This window comes from Lithobates pipiens, unplaced genomic scaffold (genome assembly GCF_037356315.1).
Source record: "Lithobates pipiens isolate NorthernLeopardFrog02 unplaced genomic scaffold, aLitPip1_a1.2 Scaffold_18, whole genome shotgun sequence".
Taxonomy (NCBI): Eukaryota; Metazoa; Chordata; class Amphibia; order Anura; family Ranidae; genus Lithobates; species Lithobates pipiens.
Genome location: NW_027507758.1, coordinates 386,252,520 through 386,275,995, shown reverse-complemented (window position 1 = coordinate 386,275,995; position 23,476 = coordinate 386,252,520). Strand labels below are relative to the sequence as shown.

The window sequence follows — 23,476 nt, the reverse complement described above, 5'->3', positions numbered from 1 at the left end:
TATAACTTTTGCGCAAACCAATCAATAATCGCTTATTGCGATTTTTTTTACCAAAAATATGTAGAAGAATACGTATCGGCCTAAACTGAGGGAAAAAATGTTTTTTTATATATTTTTGGGGGATATTTATTATTACAAAAAGTAAAAATGCGTTTTTTTCAAAATTATCGCTCTATTTTTGTTTATAGCGCAAAAAATAAAAACCGCAGGGGTGATCAAATACCACCAAAAGAAAGCTCTATTTGTGGGAAAAAAAGGACGTTAATTTTGTTTGGGAGCCACGTCGCACGACCGCGCAATTGTCAGTTAAAACGACGCAGTGCCGAATCGCAAAAAGTGGTCTGGTCTTTGACCAGCAAATTGGTCCGGTCTGAAAGTGGTTAAGCAGCCAAATCCTCCGGGGCTGAAGTGGTTAAACACGCAAATCTGAAAAACAGGATTGGTTGGATGGACCCCACCCTCCATATATTAATACTGTGCACTCCGTGTTTGAGCAGAAGACTTCACATTGAATTGCTGTGCATTCCTTTGTCTGAAGGTAGGCTACGATTTATAATTCAAGCATATATAAAATATTTCAAAATCCAGATTGCTAGGTTACCAGTGAATAAAGCAGCTTTACACGCTTTTCTGCCAAATAGATTGTTATATAGGGGGCTACTTTCTCCGTTCTTGTAAACATTAATGTGTGCAGCAGGAATACTATGTGTGTGTGTGTGTGTGTGTATGTATGTATGTATGTATGTATGTATGTATTTTTCTATTGATTTCTCATAATATATTGTGCATTTGTATACCTACATGGGTATGTTAACTGCTTCTAATCTATTTCTTTTCAAAGTACAAAACATTTGCAATATATCCCTGGTACAGCAAAGTTATAAGCGTGCAATTCTGTCTGGATGATCCTACATGGCTCATCTAGGGCGCACCCTGCTTTGTTGTTGAAATATTTTTCACAGTAATAGAACTTATCCCTCAGGATATAATGCAGGCATGTCAGAATAAAAGCTAAACTACTGGCAAATAGCTAAATACACAGATGAAATGCATATATGGGATCTGTTATCCTGGCCAAAGGATTTTATTTGTCTATCCAGTACTGCGATTTACACTGCTCTACCACTCATCACATTAGTGGCTGTGCCAGCAGTCATGCATAGCCTCAGCTCTTCGCACACACCTGTGCATTCCAGCCACAGGAATCTGCAGGATTTTTAATCGCCCATGTGAAGGACCTGTCTTGTCGTTCCCTTAAGCCTAGTACACATGCACCAAATGTTGAGTGGCTTCGGCTGGTTCAATAGAAACCGGCAGTCATTCAGCCTGTGTATACGGCAGCCAGTCCAACAGAAGCTGGCCGAATGGGGCATGACAAAGGTCTGCCGATCGGCATCCAATCAGTGCTCTCATCCCTTTAAACCTGAACACATATGAATTACACAGGTTCTGGGTCTAATTAAGGTGGTAATTAAACTTACTTGGTGCCTTATCTGCATTGAAATAGCCTCAGAACCTGTGTTATTCATGTTTTCGGGTTTAAAGGGATGAGGTGGCAACTCACGCTGAGAGTGCTGACCAGTGTGTCCTAGCGGGGGGGGGGGGGGGGGGGTCGCTGTACCAACATCAGATTGATAGTATAGCGGCTATTCCTGAGCTCTTCAGTTTTGTTTTTTTTTAATGTTCAGCCCACTGGGCTGAGCGGAAAAAAAAACTCAGTGAGTACCAGGCTTTAGCCTGTGACTGCGCAATGAAAGGAGAACTACACTAAGCAGTTTGTCTCTATCAATGAGTATCTCTCTATCACTATGCTTTCTCCTTCTAGCAGCATGCTTCTGCCATGCAGCACAATTGATTGTCTCTCCATGTGCTGCTTCTCTCTCCTCAGACTCAGATCTTTTGTACAGCAAGATGGTACAGAGTCACATTCAAATAGGTACTACTTGTATTTAAAAAAAGAAATTCAAAGATATAAAATAAATACGGAGCTGCATTAACCACTTCCCGACCGACGCACGATGATGTACGTAGGCAGAATGGCACAGGCAGGCAAATTGGCGTACAGGTAGGTCCATTTGTATTTGCTGCCCTGTCATCATGTGTGTGCCGCCGGCGGCACGTGCGTGAGCCGGTCGGGACCCCCGTGAGTCCAGTCGCAGGTCCCGCGGACTCGATCGCCACGGGCTACCCCCGATTTTTTTCACGGGGAGGCTGAACAGGGAGATGCCGATGTAAACAGCATCTCCCCATTCTGCCTAGTAACAAGTGACACTGATCTCTGCTCCATGTGATTGGAGCAGAGATCAGTGTTCACTAACACACAGCCCAGCCCCCCACAGTGAGTAACACGCCCCTAGGACACACTTAACCCCTACACTGCCACCCCCTGGTTAACCCCTTCACTACCAGTATCATTTATACAGGAATCAGTGCATTTGTATTGCACTGATTGCTGTATAAATGACAATGGTCCCAAAAATGTGTAAAAAATGTCTGATGTGTCCACCATAATGTCGCAGTCAAAATAAAAATCGCTGATCGCCGCCATTACTAGTAAAAAAAAAATATTAATAAAAATGCCATAAAACTATCCCCTATTTTGTAAACACTATAAATTTTGCGCAAAACAATCAATCGCTTATTGCGTTTTTTTTTTTTTTTTTAACAAGAATATGTATCGGCCTAAACTGAGGGAAAAAAATGTTTTTTTTATATATTTTTGGGGGATATTTATTATAGCAAAAAAAATTAGTTTTTTTTTTTCAAAATTGTCGCTCTATTTTTGTTTATAGCGCAAAAAATAAACACGGAAACCTTTTAACGATCAGGTGCAAGTCCAGTCTATGATCTGAGTAACTGATACAGGAGACAAAACGATTGACCACACTCCAAGGATAAGGAAAATTGCTTTATTGGTAGAATCCATCAAGGTTACAGCATCATGACAGCACATTGTTAGAGAAATTAGATGCTTATTTTATAATCATTTATGCATGCTTGCAAAAGATTGCTTAGAAGTAGAATAGTTTCAAGTTACAGAGTTGTTTAGAATGCATATAAATCACAGAGATAAGATAGTTCATTTTTAGTTCACTAATTATAAAATAAACTTTTGACAGCCATTGAACTACAGCCTGATAGGATAGAACATCTTATACAGGTGGCTTAGAAACAATTATGTAGAATATGGGAAAGTTATATACAGTACATTAATTAAGTTTGACAGGGTCAAAAGTAAACACTGATCTGTATGTATATAGTAATAAATTGGACAATATGAAATAAAGTAGTTAGCTTTGTGTGTGTATATTTTGTAGAACCAATATATGAATACATAAATATATAGTGAGTAGGGATGAGCTTCGTGTTCGAGTCGAACGTACGTTCAACTCGAACATTGGCTGTTCGTCCGTTCCGCGAAGTCCAAACATTTTGGTCCGTTCGCGTCAAATTCGTGTGGCGCTCACGGCCCACAATGCACTGCGATGGCGCAGTGCATTTCTGGCTCATGATTGGCCAAGCATGCACTGTGACCCCACATGCTTGGCCAATCGCAGCGCCAGCAGCGAGGAGAGCCATGATTGGCCACAGGCAGGATGCCTGTGGCCAATCATAGCTCAGGCTGTGTAGTGCACGCCCCACACTATATAAGGCCGCCATCGCGGCGGCCTCGTGTAGTGTGTTGGCGTCTGAAGCAGTGGGTGTTCTGTGTACCTTCAACACAGTACACACCGATCGTTTTCGGCCGATTTTCTATCTTGCTGTTGTGTAGTGGTTATTGTCTGCGTGCCCTGACCGCAGTATACACCGCTATATTCACCTCACCTATATAGCTAGTGATCTATCTTTTATAATAGAGCTTGCAGTCAGTAGTGTTAGGAGATAGTGCGTGCTGTCTGCGTGCTCTGTACCCAGTACATACCGCTATATCCACCTACATAGCTGTTCTCTATTTGAGCCCACTTGCCATCTGCAGGAGTTATTGGAAGTTGTGTGTGCCTCCAGCACAGTATACATCTGTATATACCCCTTTATCTCTGGTGTTCTATAACGAAGGCATCTCCAGGAGTTAGTGGGTGTTGTGTGCCTCCAGCACAATATACACTACCCAACTGCTGTTTTACCCAACTCCCTTCAGGCCATTACCATGTCTGGAAGGCCAGCAAGGAGAGGCAGACATGCGCGAGCCGATAAAAGAGGGCAAGCAGGCTCTGTGTCTAGAGACAACAGTGCTGGTCGTGGACGCGGTGCATTGTCACCAGCACGTGGCCATGGGACATGCTTGTCCTTCTTTTCGGCAGCTGGACATGTTGAACCGCAACATGCCAACGACTTGGTAGAGTGGATGACCAAGCCCTCTTCATTCTCCTCATCCTCTCTCACCCAGTCTCAGGGTAGTAGCAAAGCAGCTGCCAACGCATCGTCTTCCCTCCTCTCAATGTCATCATCAGTGACTCCTTCCCTAGACCCACCACGTCCTCCTGAGGAGTCTCCTGAACTCTTTGAGCACAGTGTTGGGTACATGCTCCAGGAGGATGCCCAGTGTTTTGTGGGCTCTGATGATGACACTCAGCTAGAGGAAGGCAGTAGCGTGAGCGCAGAGAGAGGGGATGCTCAAGAAGGACAGCAATCTGGCAGTCATGTTCCACAAGCTGCAGCATACTGCCAGGTTTGCTACAGCGATGAAGAGGGAGGGGATGATGAGGGCACTGACTCCACGTGGGTGCCTGGAAGGAGGGAGGAGGAGGAGGAGGAGGCACATGTACAACGAGGCAGGATTCCCTCCGAGGGCCAGCTTAGGGGCAGCACACCGACTGAATCACACCGCAGAGCTCTGCCTGTGCAGAGCGCTGCCTCTGCGCGTTATTCTAAAAGTTCTTTGGTGTGGGCCTTTTTTGAGACGAGTGCATCAGATCGCACCGCTGCTATTTGCAACATATGTCTCAAGCGTATCTCACGTGGCCAAAACATCAGCCGCTTGGGCACCACATGCTTGACCAGACATATGTTGACCTGCCATGCAGCTCGTTGGCAAGCATACCTCAAAGACCCACACCAAAGAACAAAGCGGACCTCTCCTTGCTCCTCATCAGCTGGCATCTCCAACCCCACTAGACCTTCAGTCCTCTCTGAAACCTGCTCTGAGAGGAATGAAGGTTTAGAATTAGGTGTGTCACAGCCAAGTGCTTCCGGGAACTCTGCTAGCGGTACACCCACGTCCGATTATAGCAGGCAAATGTCCCTGCCCCAGCTGCTGGACCGGCGGAAGAAGTTCACTCCCAGCCATCCACATGCCCAGCGGTTGAATGCTAGCTTGGCTAAATTGCTAGCACTTCAACTGCTGCCTTTTCAGTTGGTAGACTCGGCCCCCTTCCGTGAGTTTGTACAATGTGCGGTTCCTCAGTGGCAGGTCCCCAAACGCCACTTTTTCTCACGGAACGCGATTCCGGCTCTCTACCGGCATGTGGAAGGCAATGTTCTTGCCTCGCTGGACAGGGCGGTCAGCGGTAAGGTGCATATTACCGCTGACTCATTGGCCAGCAGGCATGGACAGGGACGTTACCTGTCTTTCACGGCCCATTGGGTCACTCTTCTGGCAGCTGGGAAGGATGCAGGACAAGGTGCAGTAGTGTTGGAGGCTGTTCCGCCACCACGCCTCCAAAATGCTACTATTGGTTGTGACACACCTCTCTCCTCCACCCCCTCCTCTTCTTCTTCCTCCATGGCCTCTTCCAGTGCTCTGTCCTCAGAACCAGCGGTGCTCCGTAGGCGTTCCAGGGGCTACGCAAGTACGCAGGCAAAACGATGCCATGCCGTGCTTGCGCTGGTTTGTTTGAGGGACAGGAGCCACACTGGGGCGGATGTTTTGTCAGCTCTGCAGGGGCAGGCCGAGAGGTGGTTGACGCCACGCCAGCTTAAGCCAGGAATGGTGGTTTGTGACAATGGCACCAACCTCCTCTCCGCCCCCCGACAGGGACAACTGACCCATGTGCCCTGTGTAGCTCACGTCCTTAACCTGGTGGTGCAGCGGTTCTTGGGCAGGTACCCCGGCTTACAGGATGTCCTGAAGCAGGCCAGGAAAGTCTGTGTGCATTTCCGCCGATCATTTAATGCCTGTGCTCGGCTGGCTGAGCTCCAAAAGGAGTTGAACCTGCCCTAAGAACCGCCTTATATGTGATATGCCCACCAGATGGAACTCAACATTGGCCATGCTGCAGCGGCTGCACACGCAGCAGAGGGCCATCAATGAGTACCTGTGCGACTACAGCACCAGGACAGGGTCAGGGGAGCTCGGTTTTTTCTCACCACGCCAGTGGGGCATGATCAGGGATGCATGCACTGTCCTGTCACCATTTGAGGAGGCCACAAGGATGGTGAGCAGTGACAGTGCATGCATCAGTGACACTGTACCTCTTGTCCACCTCTTGGAGCATACGCTGCGTGGAATAATGGACAGGGCACTTGAGGCAGAACAGAGGCAGGAAGAGGAGGACTTCCTTGCCTCTCAAGGCCCCCTTTATCCAGACAGTGTTCCTGCTGTGCCACCCATCACACAGGAAGAGGATGAGGAGGAGGAAGAGGAGGAGGTGGAGGCTGGCACTCAGCATCAGCATCAGCAGCAGCAGCAGTCTTGTAGGGATGATTTACAGTCCCAAGAAACACGTGGACTTGTACGTGGCTGGGAGGAGGTAGCTGCGGATCATGTTGTCCTTAGTGACCCAGAGGACTCCGGACCGAATGCCTCAGCTAACCTACGCTGCATGGCCTCCCTGATCCTGCAAAGCCTGCGGAAGGATCCTCGTATTCTTCAGATCAAGGAGAGGGACCATTACTGGCTGGCCACTCTCCTTGATCCACGGTACAAGGGTAAGGTTGCCGACCTTATCTTGCCATCGCAGAGGGAGCAGAGGATGAGACATCTCCGGGAGGCCTTGCAGAAAGGTCTGTGCAACGCGTTCCCAGAGACTGGGAGGTTACAAACTCCTGGTCCTGGACAACATGTTGCTGAGGCATCGGTCAGAAGGAGCGGTGGAGAAGGTGGCCGTCTGACTGATGCTTTCAGACAATTTTTTAGTCCGCAGCCCCAAGGTATGATCGGTTCCAGCACCCATCGCCAGCGTCTGATTTACATGGTGCAGGAATACCTAGGGGCAAGGTCAGACTTGGACACCTTTCCCACCGAAAATCCTCTGGCTTACTGGGTCTTGAGGATGGATCACTGGCCAGAGCTTGCACAGTATGCAAATGAGCTACTGGCCTGTCCTGCATCCAGCGTTCTTTCGGAACGCACCTTCAGTGCTGCTGGTGGCTTTGTTACCGATCACAGGGTGCGCCTGTCCACCGAATCAGTTGATCGACTGACCTTCATCAAGATGAATCAGTCTTGGATCACCCACAGCTACCAAGCACCTGAAGCTGATGTAACCGAATAATTTTTTTTGAAATACCACATCCCTTCAAGACTGCCTATGCTGATGCTGAGTGACTGTCCTGTTATGTTGATTGTCTATCCTCTTCCTCCTCCGCTGATATGTTGGAAGAACATTTCTGGTTCTGGTTGATGCCATCAGCCCAATTTTTCTGCCCCTGTTTAACAGGGGCGTTTAAGTACAATTTTTGATGCAATGCTTTGCAGCAGGGCTAATTCCTGCAATAAAACTAGAGTATATGGAAGAGGTTGCAGTGTGGTGGCACCAGCAGCAGTGCCTAAGGCCAAATTTTTCTGCCCCTGTTTAACAGGGACATGTAATTACAATTCTTGATATAATATTTCACAGGAGGGCCCCTTCCTGTGCCCACCCAGAGTAACGGTGAGGACTTATAGTGTTGTGGCACCAGCACCACAACCACCAAAGGTCAATTTTTCTACCACTGTTCAACAATGACATGTAATTACAATTCTTGATATAATCGTTCACAGCAGGGCGCTCCAGCGCCCACCAAGAGTCACTTTGAGGGCTTACAATGTTGTGGCAAAACCAACACCTTGTTCCGCCATTTCTGCAGAGCATATAGGGCAGGCCCCTACTTTCAAACATCCAACGTACAAACATCTCCTACTTGCAAACGGAAGGAGACAACAGCAAGTGAGATGAAAAAAAATGGACGACAAAACAAATTATACAGGGGTGATAACCCTTCCCTATGTTTTCCAAAAAGCTTAAAAATCGTTTTTTTGACTGGAGCTACACTTTAAAAATGTACCAGTTGAAAATTACAAACAGATTCAACTTAACAAAACAAACCTACACAGTCCCTGTCTTGTTTGCACCGCCTGTATACTGCTGTTCTGAGTATATAGGGCCTGGGGGCCACACGCATTTCCTTTTTTTAATATGGGTACAGGGTTCCCCTTAATATGCGTACAAGACCCAAATAGGCTGGTAATGGGCAGGGAGGGCTACCCATGCCATTTTTCTCAATGATTTTCAACCATATTGCAGGAACCAGATATAACATTAAAACCACAAGCAGTTTTAAATGGTGTTATTTCCGTTTAATGTCATTTTGTGCAGGGACTGTTCTAAACACGGGAAACACGTGGCACTTCACAGGCATACTACAGACACCCCCCAGGCACCATATTTAAAGGAATATTTCACTTTTTTTTTCACTTTAATCGTCATTAAAATCAGTGCTTCCGCCAAAACGGCCATTTTTAAAAACATTTTATGCATTGACCCATGTCCCCTGGGGCAGGAGCCAGGTCCCCAAACCCTTTTTAGGACAGTATCTTGCATATTAGCCGTTAAAATTAGCACTTTTCATTTCGAACATTCGAGTCCCATAGACTTCAATGGGGTTCTAACGTTCGTTCGAATTTGGGGTCCATTCGAAAGTTCTGGTGCGAACCGAACCGGGGGGTGTTCGGCTCATCCCTAATAGTGAGTAGTGATGGACGAACTTCCGACGGGACGTTTCGCGAACGCGAAACGCGAACGGACACAAACGTTCGCGAAAACGACCGTTCGCCGCGGGCTCCATTGACTTCAATGGGAGGCGAATTTCGCAAACCTTTAGGTCGAATTTGCGGCCACGGGGTAATTATTAGGGGGTAGCACGTAGTCCCACCACCTGGACAATAGCATAATACATGTATGAGGTGAATTTGGGATCGATAACTACAAGCATTTTTTTTTTATTTGGGAAATTGTTCTGACAATTCAGGACTATGGAGCTAATGAAGGCAATGGAGGAGAGGGAAGGTCAGGGACCAGGGTAGGCAAACAAGAGGGTGCAGGAGATACAGAGCACTGACAGCAGCACCGTAATACAGAGCACTGACATCAGCACCGTGACATACAGCGCTGACAGCAGCTCCGTGACATACAGCGCTGACAGCAGCTCCGTGACATACAGCGCTGACAGCAGCTCCGTGACATACAGCGCTGACAGCAGCTCCGTGACATACAGCGCTGACAGCAGCTCCGTGACATACAGCGCTGACAGCAGCACCGTGACATACAGCGCTGACAGCAGCTCCGTGACATACAGCGCTGACAGCAGCTCCGTGACATACAGCGCTGACAGCAGCTCCGTGACATACAGCACTGACAGCAGCTCCGTGACATACAGCGCTGACAGCAGCTCCGTGACATACAGCGCTGACAGCAGCACCGTGACATACAGCGCTGACAGCAGCTCCGTGACATACAGCGCTGACAGCAGCTCCGTGACATACAGCGCTGACAGCAGCTCCGTGACATACAGCGCTGACAGCAGCTCCGTGACATACAGCGCTGACAGCAGCTCCGTGACATACAGCGCTGACAGCAGCTCCGTGACATACAGCGCTGACAGCAGCTCCGTGACATACAGCGCTGACAGCAGCTCCGTGACATACAGCGCTGACAGCAGCTCCGTGACATACAGCGCTGACAGCAGCTCCGTGACATACAGCGCTGACAGCAGCTCCGTGACATACAGCGCTGACAGCAGCACCGTAAGCAGCCCCAGGAGGAAGTCAGCACAGCACAGGGATGGTGTGATCCCCTCATAATAAGAACCCCCAGGAGGAAGTCAGCACAGCACAGGGATGGTGGGAGCCCCTCATAATAAGAACACCCAGGAGGAAGTCAGCACAGCACAGGGATGGTGGGAACCCCTCATAATAAGCAGCCCCAGTAGAAATATGACACCGCTCAACCTCTTCAAAGAGGAGGGTAGGGGCATATAGTACGGTGTGCTTTTTTGGGTCAGGGAAGTGAGCCAAATGAATTAAGAAGGTCTGTGTGCTTGATTCCAAAAATTGTTTATAGACATATACATGGTCTACTGATCACATGTGTTGAATTCCTCCGAGATCCATGCCTCATTCATTTTTAGAAATGTGAGGTAGTTAACACTGTGGTGAGCTAGGCGAGTACGCTTATCGGTCACAATCCCCCCTGCTGCGCTGAACGTCCTTTCGGACAGGACACTGGATGAGGGGCAAGCCAACAGTTCGATTGCAAATTGGGCAAGCTCTGGCCAGAGGTCAAGCCTGCCCACCCAGTAGTCTAGGGGTTCATCACTCCTCAGAGCGTCCACATCGGCCGTTAACCCAATGTAGTCGGACACCTGACGGTCTAGGCGTTCCCTGATGCTGGATCCGGATGACACCTGTCGATGGGTCGGCTGAAAGAATGACCTCATATCCGAAGTCACCAACACATCTTCAAACCGGCCTCTTCTTGCAGGCGCTGTTGGATTGGTACCCGCAAATCCTTCTCTGGGAGTGGGAATTGCTCCTCTGCCAGCGCACGCAAAAGCAGAATGCAGCATTTCTCGAAGCAAGGCCTGGAAGTGCTGCATTCTGACAGCCCTCTGCGACGGCGGTAACATTTCCGCCATTTTGTGTTTGTACCGGGGGTCTAAGTACGTTGCCACCCAGTACTGGTCCTTGACCCTCATGCTTTTTATACGGGGGTCCCTATTAAAACACTGGAGCATGAAGGCCCCCATTTGCACTAAAGTGGAAGCGGTGTGGTGGCCTGGCTCCTGCTCATCATCCAGGATAATGTCGTCCTCTTCATTCTCCTCTCCCCATCCTCGCACAACAGGGATCCCAGAAAGGTTTAAAGCATGCTCTTCTTGCTCCTGCTCATCCGCCCCGGCACCATCCTCCTCTGACTCCTCATCAGACTCCTGTTGTTGACTTGTCTCAGATAGAGTAGCCCCCCCTGGGAATTCATCCAGCATTGCGACTTCCTCATCTTCCCGCTCCTGCTCCTCCACAGCCTGATCAATGACACGACGCAATGCACGCTCCAGAAAGAAGGCATAAGGTACCATGTCACTGATGGCGCCATGGCTGCGACTGACCAGTTTGGTGATCTCCTCAAATGGCCGCAGAAGTCTGCATGTGTCGCGCATGAGCAGCCACTGGCGCGGTGAAAAAAAACCCAGCTCCCCAGAACCGTTTCTTTCGCAGAGTTCATACAGGTAGACGTTAACTGCACGTTTCTGCTGGAGCAGCCTATCAAGCATATAGAAGGTTGAGTTCCATCGCGTCGGGCAATCGCAAATAAGACGTCTGACCGGCAGATGGTGTCGCCGCTGAATGTCAGCAAGGCGAGCCATGGCCGTGTAAGATCTTCTGAAATGGGCCGAGATTTTCCTTGCCTGCCGCAAGATGTCCTGGACCCCAGGGTATTTGACAAGGAATCGCTGCACGACCAAGTTTAAGACGTGTGCCATGCACGGCACGTGCGTGATTTTGCCCTGTTTCAATGCGCTAAGCAGATTGGCACCGTTGTCACACACCACTTTACCAACTGTCAAATTGAGCGGTGTTAGCCACTCATCTGCCTGTGAACGCAAAGCTGAAAGGAGTGCCGGGCCAGTGTGGCTCTTTGCTTCCAGGCACAACAGACGCAGCACGGCATGGCAACGTCTCACCTGGCATGTGGAATAGGTTCTGGGGAGCTTGGGCGGTGCAGTGGAAGAGACGCTAGCAGCGGAAAAGGAGGAGGCAGCTGAGGAGGAGAGGGAGGAGGATGGAGTAGGAGGAGGAGAAGAAGAGTCAGGCCTGCATGCAATCCGTGGCGGTAAAACCAAATCTACACGGGTGCCACGGGTTACATGCTTGACGGCCGTCAGAAGGTTCACCCAGTGGGCAGTAAAACTGATATACCTTCCCTGCCCGTGTTTGCTAGACCACGTGTCTGTGGTCAGATGTATCTTGGCACCGACACTGTGTGCCAGAGATACATTCACTTGCCGCTGAACATGGCCATATAGCTCTGGGATGCCCTTCTCTGAGAAATACTTCCTTCCTGGGACCTTCCATTGTGGTGTTCCAATGGCCACAAATTTGCGAAAGGCCTCCGAGTCCACCAGTTTATATGGCAGTAGTTGGCGGGCTATGAGTTCTGACAAGCCAGCCGCCAACCGTTGGGCAAGAGGGTTATCCGGCGTCATCATTTTTTTACGCTCAAACATTAGGCCCACGGAAGCCTGCCTTTTTGCAGAAAAATGTGAGCTTGGCGTGATGGAAGGTGGAGTGGAGGACAATTGTGAGGAGAGAGGAGAAGGAGAAGTAGAAGACGAGGCTGGACGGTGAGAGCCTGCAGTGTGGCTTTGTGTGTTCCGTTGCTCCCACTGGGCTCGGTGATGGCTGCTCATGTGCCTTCTTAAGGCGGTCGTCCCTAGGTGAGTATTGGGCTTACCGCGACTAACGCGTTGACTGCAAAGATTGCAGATGGCAACGCTATTGTCAGCAGCGGACACGTTAAAAAAAGCCCACACTGCGGAGCCATGTGCCGGTGTCCTGGGAGCGCCAGATGTGACCGTACATGGTCGATGACTCGCTCCTGATACATTTGCAGTCTGCTTTGTCCCTGCTGTGCAATGTAAGTCATTGCTGCTTCTCCTCCCTATCTGCTGGTCCATATCTCCCTCTGAACTCCCCTCCTCTTCCTCTCTTGTGGGCACCCACGTGACATCACTAGACACGTCATCATCAACGTCACCTTCCCCACCGCTATAAGTAGAGTAGGCAGCAACACCGGGGACCAACCTCCTCCTTGGGCTGATCTGGGTACTGGCGTCAGACTGCTGAGTAGCGCTTGTTGCTACCTCCTCTTCCTGATCCAATACCAAGAGTGGCTGCGCATCAGAAATGTCCTCTTGATATGGATCGGAAAATAATTCCAGTGACTCAAGCGGAAGGTATGTGGTGGTGGTGGTGGTGGTCGTGTTGTTGGTGGTAGTGTCTTTGGGGGTGCACATAGCAGAGAGTGAAGAAGAGGGTGCAGATCGAGAGGATGAGGAGGGTGCAGAAGAGTAAGGCTGAGCGAGCCACTCAACCAAGTCTGGTGCATCCTTTAAAGTAATTGAACGCACCTTCTGCAACTTCCCACTTTGGCTCAAGCCTGTTGCTCCTGCCCTACCCCTACCACCCCTGCGGAAGGGCCTGCCTCTTCCTCTGCATGTCATTTTTTAAATGACCCTGTGACAAAACTCTTAGTCCCTATACCGCTGAAGGACTGCTGCAGTATAGGTGAGCGGTCAGCAGTGGTGCACGTCAACCCTATCTATTGTGGACCTATAGCGGTCCTTACAGAACAGCAGACTGTACCGCACTCAAGCCTATGTACCGTAGCACCCTATACCAAGTTACCAGTCCTTATAAGAACTTTTGTGGACCAAGCAGGTTGTGTATTAGTGTTTAGCAGACTGTACGTCAGTCCCTATACCGCTGAAGGACTGCTGCAGTATAGGGCAGCGGTCAGCAGTGGTGCACGTCAACCCTATCTATTGTGGACCGATAGCGGTCCTTACAGAACAGCAGACTGTACCGCACTCAAGCCTATGTACCGTAGCACCCTATACCAAGTTACCAGTCCTTATAAGAACTTTTGTGGACCAAGCAGGTTGTGTATTAGTGTTTAGCAGACTGTACGTCAGTCCCTATACCGCTGAAGGACTGCTGCAGTATAGGGCAGCGGTCAGCAGTGGTGCACGTCAACCCTATCTATTGTGGACCGATAGCGGTCCTTACAGAACAGCAGACTGTACCGCACTCAAGCCTATGTACCGTAGCACCCTATACCAAGTTACCAGTCCTTATAAGAACTTTTGTGGAACAAGCAGGTTGTGTGTTAGTGATTAGCAGACTGTACGTCAGTCCCTATACCGCTGAAGGACTGCTGCAGTATAGGTGAGCGGTCAGCAGTGGTGCACGTCAACCCTATCTATTGTGGACCGATAGCGGTCCTTACAGAACAGCAGACTGTACCGCACTCAAGCCTATGTACCGTAGCACCCTATACCAAGTTACCAGTCCTTATAAGAACTTTTGTGGACCAAGCAGGTTGTGTATTAGTGTTTAGCAGACTGTACGTCAGTCCCTATACCGCTGAAGGACTGCTGCAGTATAGGGCAGCGGTCAGCAGTGGTGCACGTCAACCCTATCTATTGTGGACCGATAGCGGTCCTTACAGAACAGCAGACTGTACCGCACTCAAGCCTATGTACCGTAGCACCCTATACCAAGTTACCAGTCCTTATAAGAACTTTTGTGGACCAAGCAGGTTGTGTGTTAGTGTTTAGCAGACTGTACGTCAGTCCCTATACCGCTGAAGGACTGCTGCAGTATAGGGCAGCGGTCAGCAGTGGTGCACGTCAACCCTATCTATTGTGGACCGATAGCGGTCCTTACAGAACAGCAGACTGTACCGCACTCAAGCCTATGTACCGTAGCACCCTATACCAAGTTACCAGTCCTTATAAGAACTTTTGTGGAACAAGCAGGTTGTGTGTTAGTGATTAGCAGACTGTACGTCAGTCCCTATACCGCTGAAGGACTGCTGCAGTATAGGTGAGCGGTCAGCAGTGGTGCACGTCAACCCTATCTATTGTGGACCGATAGCGGTCCTTACAGAACAGCAGACTGTACCGCACTCAAGCCTATGTACCGTAGCACCCTATACCAAGTTACCAGTCCTTATAAGAACTTTTGTGGACCAAGCAGGTTGTGTATTAGTGTTTAGCAGACTGTACGTCAGTCCCTATACCGCTGAAGGACTGCTGCAGTATAGGGCAGCGGTCAGCAGTGGTGCACGTCAACCCTATCTATTGTGGACCGATAGCGGTCCTTACAGAACAGCAGACTGTACCGCACTCAAGCCTATGTACCGTAGCACCCTATACCAAGTTACCAGTCCTTATAAGAACTTTTGTGGACCAAGCAGGTTGTGTATTAGTGTTTAGCAGACTGTACGTCAGTCCCTATACCGCTGAAGGACTGCTGCAGTATAGGGCAGCGGTCAGCAGTGGTGCACGTCAACCCTATCTATTGTGGACCGATAGCGGTCCTTACAGAACAGCAGACTGTACCGCACTCAAGCCTATGTACCGTAGCACCCTATACCAAGTTACCAGTCCTTATAAGAACTTTTGTGGAACAAGCAGGTTGTGTGTTAGTGATTAGCAGACTGTACGTCAGTCCCTATACCGCTGAAGGACTGCTGCAGTATAGGGCAGCGGTCAGCAGTGGTGCACGTCAACCCTATCTATTGTGGACCGATAGCGGTCCTTACAGAACAGCAGACTGTACCGCACTCAAGCCTATGTACCGTAGCACCCTATACCAAGTTACCAGTCCTTATAAGAACTTTTGTGGAACAAGTGAGTTGTGAATGTTTAGCAGACTGCAGCAGAAGGGCAGCAGTCAAGTATAATATCCTTTCTATATTTGGAAGAAAGAATATTATACATGTACAAGCCTATTACTGTACCACTGATACCAGTCCTGAAAAGAACCTTTGTGGAACTAATAATAACAGCAAGTCTTTAAAATTACCCTCACTGCCTGACAACACTGCTTCCTTCCTGTCCCTATACAAATTGGCAAAAAAAGAGAACGATTAGTGGTTACTGGAACAGCTCTTTTGTGGACCTTGATAGTAACAGCTAATGATGATGATGATGATGATGATGATGAAAGACTAATCTGGCTGTCCCTGTAGCATACACCGTCCTTTCCCTTTCTCTAAACTAACAAAAGACACTCAGGCTGCTGCAAGAATCAGCAGCACAGCAAACCTATCAACACCTAACACCTATACCAGTCCTGAAAAGAACTTTTGTGTACCAAATAGCTAGTGGTTTATCTCTCCCTACTCCACACAGGAACCTGTCCCTATCTTAACAGAAGAAAGAATGTAAAATGGCCACCGGATCGGGTGTATTTATAGGTTAGGGGGAATGTACAAGTGTCCATGTGCTGTCATGTCTCAATTGGCTGTCCTGTATCACATGATAAACGTGTCACCAAAGGTTAAAGTTCTTGTATACATTAAACACGTAAGTCCGCCGCGGCGAACGACGGAAAAAGGCGTTCGAACGTGCGGACCGCGAATGTCGGAAATTCGCCGCGAAACGACCGCCGGGCGAACCGTTCGGCCATCACTAATAGTGAGACATTTAACACATAAGGTGGGCTTATTGAAAGTTCATTCTCCCAAAGTCGTAAATCTGTTATCCTTGAAGTTGGTGAAGTCTTATCAGGACAAGGAGGGTTTGATTTAACATGCCTGGTGCCATATTGTCTCTATACAAGTATTTTAATGGGTAAAGCCATAGACAAAAAGTTATAAAATCATTTTAATAAACATGTAGGAATTCTGGGAATTAATAAGTTTGTCTGGTTGTATGACAAGTGTAGAAGTGTCCGATTTTATGGTTAGTTACATTGACGTAGATTTTAGCAACCAATCATATCTAGGGGAGATGGCTAAGATAAGGCTTGTAAAGGTATATAAATGCAAGTTTTACAATTGTTAGACAGACAAGTCAGATAGGAGCCCATAAGGCTGAACTCTATATATGCTGCCCTATTGCACGGGTCATATCAGAACCAATGGGCAAATATCTGTCCTTTTGTTGTAACTTGTCTCCTTGTACGTCAAAGAAAACTTCTTAACTTGATCCAGAGTGTGGTCTAAGGTGAATTTCCCTCACACACATCCCTTTTGATAGAAATAAGGAATGTTAGGTCTTCTTTATTGAGAGATCTGGGGTATAAGACGCCAAATCTCCCCTCTACCCTGGAAAGCATGAGGTAAAAAAAAAAATATTCTCTGCTTTTCAGAAACTAATGGTAGTGTTCACTTCTGCCAAAACTGGATGTGACATCAGGTCGCTTCCGACCCCCCAGGAGCATAGAGATGGCTGGGGACCATCTGGTCCACAGCTGGCTCTGTGATAACCCGGTGAAAGCACCGAATGGGATCCTGGGCTCGCCAATCACACAGGGAGATCCTGGATTGGGGCCGATGGGGGTGATGTCCCCTCCCGCTGCCTGTAAAAGCAATCCAGCAGATAATCAGCCCCTAGGATGGCTTTTATATAAGAGGGAATCACTGAAAAGAAAACCAGGATGCTGCCTGTAGCTGCAGGCGTCACCCTGACATAACCACTTCAAAATAAGGCGGTCCATAGACTTCCTACAATAAGGAAGTGGTCTCTGTTGCAAAAGTGAGACATGAGGGGTCTGTTTTATACCCTTGATATTTCCCCAAAGCCTCCAGTGGGACTCCTAAAGGAATTGTTAATAAAAAATATTGTAAGAAAATAATAAACTACTGACACTGTCCACCTTTTAGTATGTATGTATCTTGCGTTGTGAGAAGGAGCAGTAAAGTACAGTCATTGTGTAATGCTGCCAAGCAGTGAACAGAACCTGAGTATGAAATTAACAAATATGACTGTTCCTATGTGTATATAATTATTTTTTTAACTTCAACAGATATCTCTTTTACACGTTAATCCAAATGAAAACACTATACATTCGCTGTAATTCCATCGAGATTTTGCATCACATGGATATCCTATAATCTTCACAAATTGTTTTATTTTTTTAGGCCTGTAACCATGTGTGACAAACCAGTGCTTCACTACTTCAATGGAAGGGGTAGAGCAGAGTGTATCCGCTGGCTGCTTGCTACAGCTGGTGTTAAGGTTAGTATAAGTGCAAGTGCAATTCCTCCTAAAAAAAATATAAAAAAAAATAAGCCATTAGTGTAAGAAATACAATGAAAGCTCTTTTTTTTTTTTTTTTTTAATACTCCGCTCCTCTCCACTACTCTTCTCTACAGACTCCCAACTTTAGCACAGTTTCTCTTGAGGGTTGTGTGACACCCTTCTTCCAACCCACTTCCTGTAATGGCCAAGTTGTCAAAGATTCAACCCCTGGGAGTGCATCCTCACCCCAGGCTGAGCTGACAGTACTCCTGGATGCAACAGTGCTCCCATGTAATTAAATGCTGTTGGATCCTGCTCTCAGTGCTGCTTCTTTGAACTTCACAGGAAAGAGTGGACAGTGCAGTCTTGAATCAGTCTTTTGTTTTAGAAAAGTGAGGAGCAGGAGTGTGCCTTGCAAACCTAGGCTATAGGGTTAATTGTTTTATATTGAGGCACACAATGTAGATTGACGAAACTAGTCCCTGCAGGGAAGGGACTAGTCTCTATAGCAGGGATATGCAATTGGCAGACCTCCAACTGTTGCAGAACTACAAGTCCCATGAGGCATAGCAAGACTCTGACAGCCACAAGCATGACACCCAAAAGCAGAGGCATAATGGGATTTTTTTTGCAACAGCTGGAGGTCTACTAATTGCATATCCCTGCTCTATAGGATGCTACAAGAGAAAGGAGCTACCCTAAAACAGGTAACAGGCACCAGTCATTGCACCAGCTTAAAGTGGTAGTAAAGTAATTTCTGTTCCTGTAGGTAAAATCAATGTATCTCCTAAACATGCATGGAGCAGCAACCTGTGATGTCACTGGCGCCTGCGCTCTGAAGGAGCAGCACACCATGCCGATGAATTGAAGCACATTATGATATTGCCTTGCAGGGTGAATTTTTTTATTCATTTTTTAAACTGGAACAGGATTAAAAAATAAAGATGCTGCATACTCAGCAATTAAATCAGCTGCTGATAAATGTGATTAAAAGTGATAAATTATCACTTAAAGTAAAAATACACATACCTCTTGCATTTATTTAATTTTTTTTAAGCTTAATTTATAAAATAAAATGTATCATGTACCTGATTATTCATTTATTGTTTTTACATTTAATGATGAGAAGGCCTGGTGTAAGATTGGTATTGACCTAAAACTGGCCACAGATTTCAGGAGATGATTGCTCATACATGCATGCAGCCTGCCTTGCAACTGTCCTGTCTGTGGCCGCCATTAGGCCAAGAGTTTGGTTCTCCAATTTACCTTACAGATGCTGGTTTTAAGTAAATACAAAAAAAAAAAATTCTAGCACACATGAATGTTTGAATGCCTGATGCCAATTATTTATTTATTCATTTTATCTTGACAGTTTACAGAGGATTTTATTGATACAAAGGAGCAATATGACCAGTTGCTTAAAGGTACGTATTTGTTACTATTTATCCTGTCCATGCTGATTTCTCAAGCAAGTCTTTGGCTTGGTTGGGCTGTTCTGTACCATGTGCTTGTTAATTTGTACTCTACATTTGTTTTTTTTTTACATTATTAAAATTATTATTATAATACCGGGTTTATATAGCACCCACAGTTTAAGCAGTGCTTCACATCATAATGGCAGACAGTACAATTTGAATACAGTTATGCCCCGTACACACGACCAGACTTTTTAACATCAAAAGTCTGACGGAATGATTCCGGCAGACTATTCGAACGTGTGTGGGCTGCAGCGGACTTTTGATTTGCAAAAGTCTGACAGACTTTAGAAATGGAACATGTTTCAAATTTTTCCGACAGAACTCTGCCGGACCCAGAAATCCGCTCGTGTGGGTGCTAGTCTGACGGACTAAAACCGACGCTAGGGCAGCTATTGGCTACTGGCTATGAACTTTTTTATTCTAGTCCAGTCATACGTCATCACGTTCGAATCCGTCGGACTTTGGTGTGATTGTGTGTGGCCAAGTCCGTTCATTCGGAAAGTCCGTCAGAACTCTGTCAGAACTCCGTCAAAAGTCTGCCGGACTTAAGTCCTGTCGTGTGTACGCGGCATTAGACTTAGAGGGCCCTGATCATTATATCTTACAAAATGTAGTGTTGCAGGCGTCGCGGATGGCATTCTTCTCCAAAATGCACCTTTGCCTAAGTAGACGAAAATCCTTGCACCAGCCTTACAGCCTATAATACAAAACCTGAGCCTCTGTACAGGTTCATAGATCTGTATTCTGTGTTAGTTCCTGCGAGATTGTTCTCATGATTAACTTTTTCGCAGCTTGGAAGTGACCTTTATTTACTCAGGCAACATTTGTTTTTTTTCACTCTAGCTGGAGATTTGATGTTTCAGCAAATCCCAATGTTGGAAATTGATGGCATGAAAATAATATCAACAAAAGCCATCCAGAACTATATAGCTGGAAAATACAACCTATATGGAAAGGACCTAAAAGAAAGAGCACTGTAAGTATTCAGTGAAAATATTCCTCTCTATATATTTATTATTATTATTATTATTATACAGGATTTATATAGCGCCAGCAATTTATGCAGTGCTTTACAACATTAGGGTAGACAGTGCAATTACAATACAATTCAATACAGGGGGGAATCGGAGGGCCCTGCTCGTTAGAGCTCACAATTTAGAAGGGAGTGTCAAGTTATACAAAAGGGTAATAGCTGTGGGGGGTGAGCTAATGGAGAAAATAGTGCAGTTGTTAGATTGAGGCAGGATAGGATTCTCTGAAGAGGAAAGTTTGCCTAAAAGTGGATACATTTGGAGACAGTCTGACAGATTGGGGTAGCGAAATCCAGAGGATGGTCGAGGTTCGGGAGAAGTCCTGGAGGCGGATATGGGAGGTGGTGATGAGGGAGCTAGAGAGCAGGAGGTCTTGGGAGCAACGAAGAGGGTGATTAGGTTGGTATTTTGAGACTAGGCTAGTGATGTAGCTGGGGGCAGAGCTGTGGATGGAGGAGGGAGTTGCATTAGTCAAGGTGAGAGATAACCAGGGAGTGAATCAGGAGATTTGTGGTTTCCTTGGTTAGAAAGGGACATAGCTTGGAGATGTTGCGGCGGTTGAGGTGGCAAGCTTTGGAAAGTGATTGGATATGGGGCTGAAAGGAGAGTTCTGAATCCGGGATAACACCTAGAACCTTGGCATGTGGGGATGGGTGGATGGTTGTGCTATTGCTCTTGACAGAGAAGTCAGGGGAAGAGGCACATGGGGGAGGAAATATTATAAGCTCGGTTTTGGACAAATTGTGTTTGAGGAAGTGTTGTGACATCCATACAGATATGTCTGTTAGCAAGTTAGTAATGCGCGAGGAGACTGATGGAGTGAGTTGAGGGGTGAACAGATAGATTTGTGTGTCGTCAGCGTAGAAATAATATTGAAAGCCATGAGAGGCTATCAGCTGACCCAGGGCAGAGGTGTAGATTAAAAATAAGAGGTCCAAGAACAGAACCTTGGGGAACCCCGACGGAGAAGGGGAGAGGAGTGGAGGTGCGTTGGGATAGGTAGGATGAGATCCACTGAATAACACAGTCACGGAGACCAAGGGTGTAAAGTTTTTTAAGGAGGAGGGGGTGGTCAACTGTGTCAAAGGCAGCTGAAAGATCCAGAAGTAGGAGTACAGAATAGTGTCCATTGGTTTTTGCAGTTAGTAAGTCATTTGTGAGTTTTAAAAGAGCAGGTCCTGGGGAGTGTTGAGGGCGAAATCCAGATTGAAGGGGATCAAGAAGGTTATTCTTAATGAGGTGGTCACACAGTTGGTTTTAAACCAGGCGCTCAAGGAGTTTAGAGGAAAAGGGGAGCAAGGAGATAGAGCATAGGTTGTTAAGATTGGTAGGGTCCAAGGATGGCTTTTTAAGTATGGGGTGACAAGTGCATGTTTTAGAGCATTGGGGAAAATGCCAGAGGTGAGGGAGAGATTGAAGATTTGGGTTAAAGAGTGTAGGATAGTCAGAGGGCAACCGTATTTTTTGAGCGGGAATAGAGTCCAGGGGGCAGATGGTAAGGTGGGCGTTAGAAAGGAGCTTAACAACTTCGTCTGCCATAGCACATTTGAATAAGGGCATGTCAATTGTATTTGTGGATATGGGGTCTTAACTGGGGGAGATACCTGTAGAGTGGAGGTTTCATCGCGGATTGTATCAATCTTGGTTTTGAAGTGATTAGCAATCTCGTGGGCAGTGAGTGAGTCAGTGGGGGGAGGCTGTGGAGGATGAAGGTAGAGAAAAGTTTCCTGGGACTGGATGAGAAGGTTTTAATAAGAGTTGTAAAAAAGGTCTGCTTGGCAGCGTGGAGGAAAGAATAGTATTTCTGGAGGGCAGAATTGTATTGGTTGAAGTCTTTGAGAGACTTGTACCACAGACGCTCAAGAGCGCGACTACGCTTTTTGAGAAGTTTAGTGTCATCTGTTTGCCAGGGTTGTGTGTGTGTGTGTGTGTGTGTATATATATATATATATATATATATATATATATATATATATATATATATATATATATATACCTGTGTGTGTGTGTGTGTGTATATATATATATATATATATATATATATATATATATACCTGTCCTACGTAAAAGTGTTCCATTTGGAGGGCTCAAGTTTGATCCATCTTCAGACCCATTTTGTGATTAAGCGCTCCCTACCGGGACGTCTGGTAAGGGGCTATTATTACTTGTCTGGTGGAGGTGCACCTGGTTTTACTTCACGTTGATTGGAAAGTTTTACGATTGAATAGATCCTTTCTACACAGGGTGTTTCTCCAGTTGGACTTTTAATGGATTTTATGTTATCACATACATTTTCAGTACTGTTTGATTCTACTTTATATGTTTCTTGTTTTTGAATCGCTGACTTAGAATTGTACATTTTTTCCTTTTGGTTCATAACCTATGAGGGGCAATATATATGTTTACTGTATTTAGTTATAAGTAATGCCTTATGGTTTATTTAGTCATTAGTTTGGTGTGTTAGAATAATAGATCACAAGATACACTTCTTTAAGGTAGAGTGGTTTACATCCTAATAGAAGTATTAGGGATTGCGCAGTTCTCTTCTTTTTCTTTGTTTTTATATGTATATTTCACTTTGGGTATATATTAGAATTGCTGCATCACACATTTTCGTTAAGTATACACTGTAGCGCAGATTTCCTCTTCCTTTTTTCTCTGCTCTTTTCCAAATAATAATCTCGCGGCTTCAGTAGATAGGTTCAGTCCTACACTATGGACATCTTTGAGTTTAGAAATAAGAGGGTGATAGACACGGCTGGGGTTTTTGATTCTACACCCATATCTGCGGGTTCAGATATGAAAGGTGTATTCACCAGACTAAAAAATCTCACCACCTCCGAATTACATGCCCAGTGGGACATTGCTTTCTTTGAGACATATCTCAGAGAGGGCATGGTCCCCAGGAGTCTCAGGTGGGAGCTGAGCCCACACAGGGATGAGTCCGACATGGAAGGGTGGCAAAAGTTTTTTAATGATTCAGGGCTCTGTCTTTTACGATTTCTAGCTCAAAAAAAG

At 46.6% G+C, this 23,476-nt stretch overlaps 1 protein-coding gene across 2 annotated transcripts in view; it reads left to right on the top strand.

Moving 5' to 3' along the window:
* Positions 1-394: 394 nt before the first annotated feature.
* Positions 395-23,476, top strand: part of LOC143988319 (glutathione S-transferase 3-like) — a 48,986-nt gene continuing 25,904 nt past the window's right edge. Inside the window, exons 1-4 of one of the 2 annotated variants that reach the window (XM_077487785.1) lie at positions 395-538; positions 17,850-17,946; positions 19,322-19,373; positions 20,271-20,403. In XM_077487785.1, coding sequence (XP_077343911.1) covers positions 17,860-17,946; positions 19,322-19,373; positions 20,271-20,403 — 272 coding nt within the window. In that variant the 5' untranslated portion in view covers positions 395-538; positions 17,850-17,859. Of the gene's footprint in view, positions 539-2,043; positions 2,066-17,849; positions 17,947-19,321; positions 19,374-20,270; positions 20,404-23,476 lie in introns of those variants that run through there. The other variant, XM_077487784.1, reaches the window with a different exon arrangement.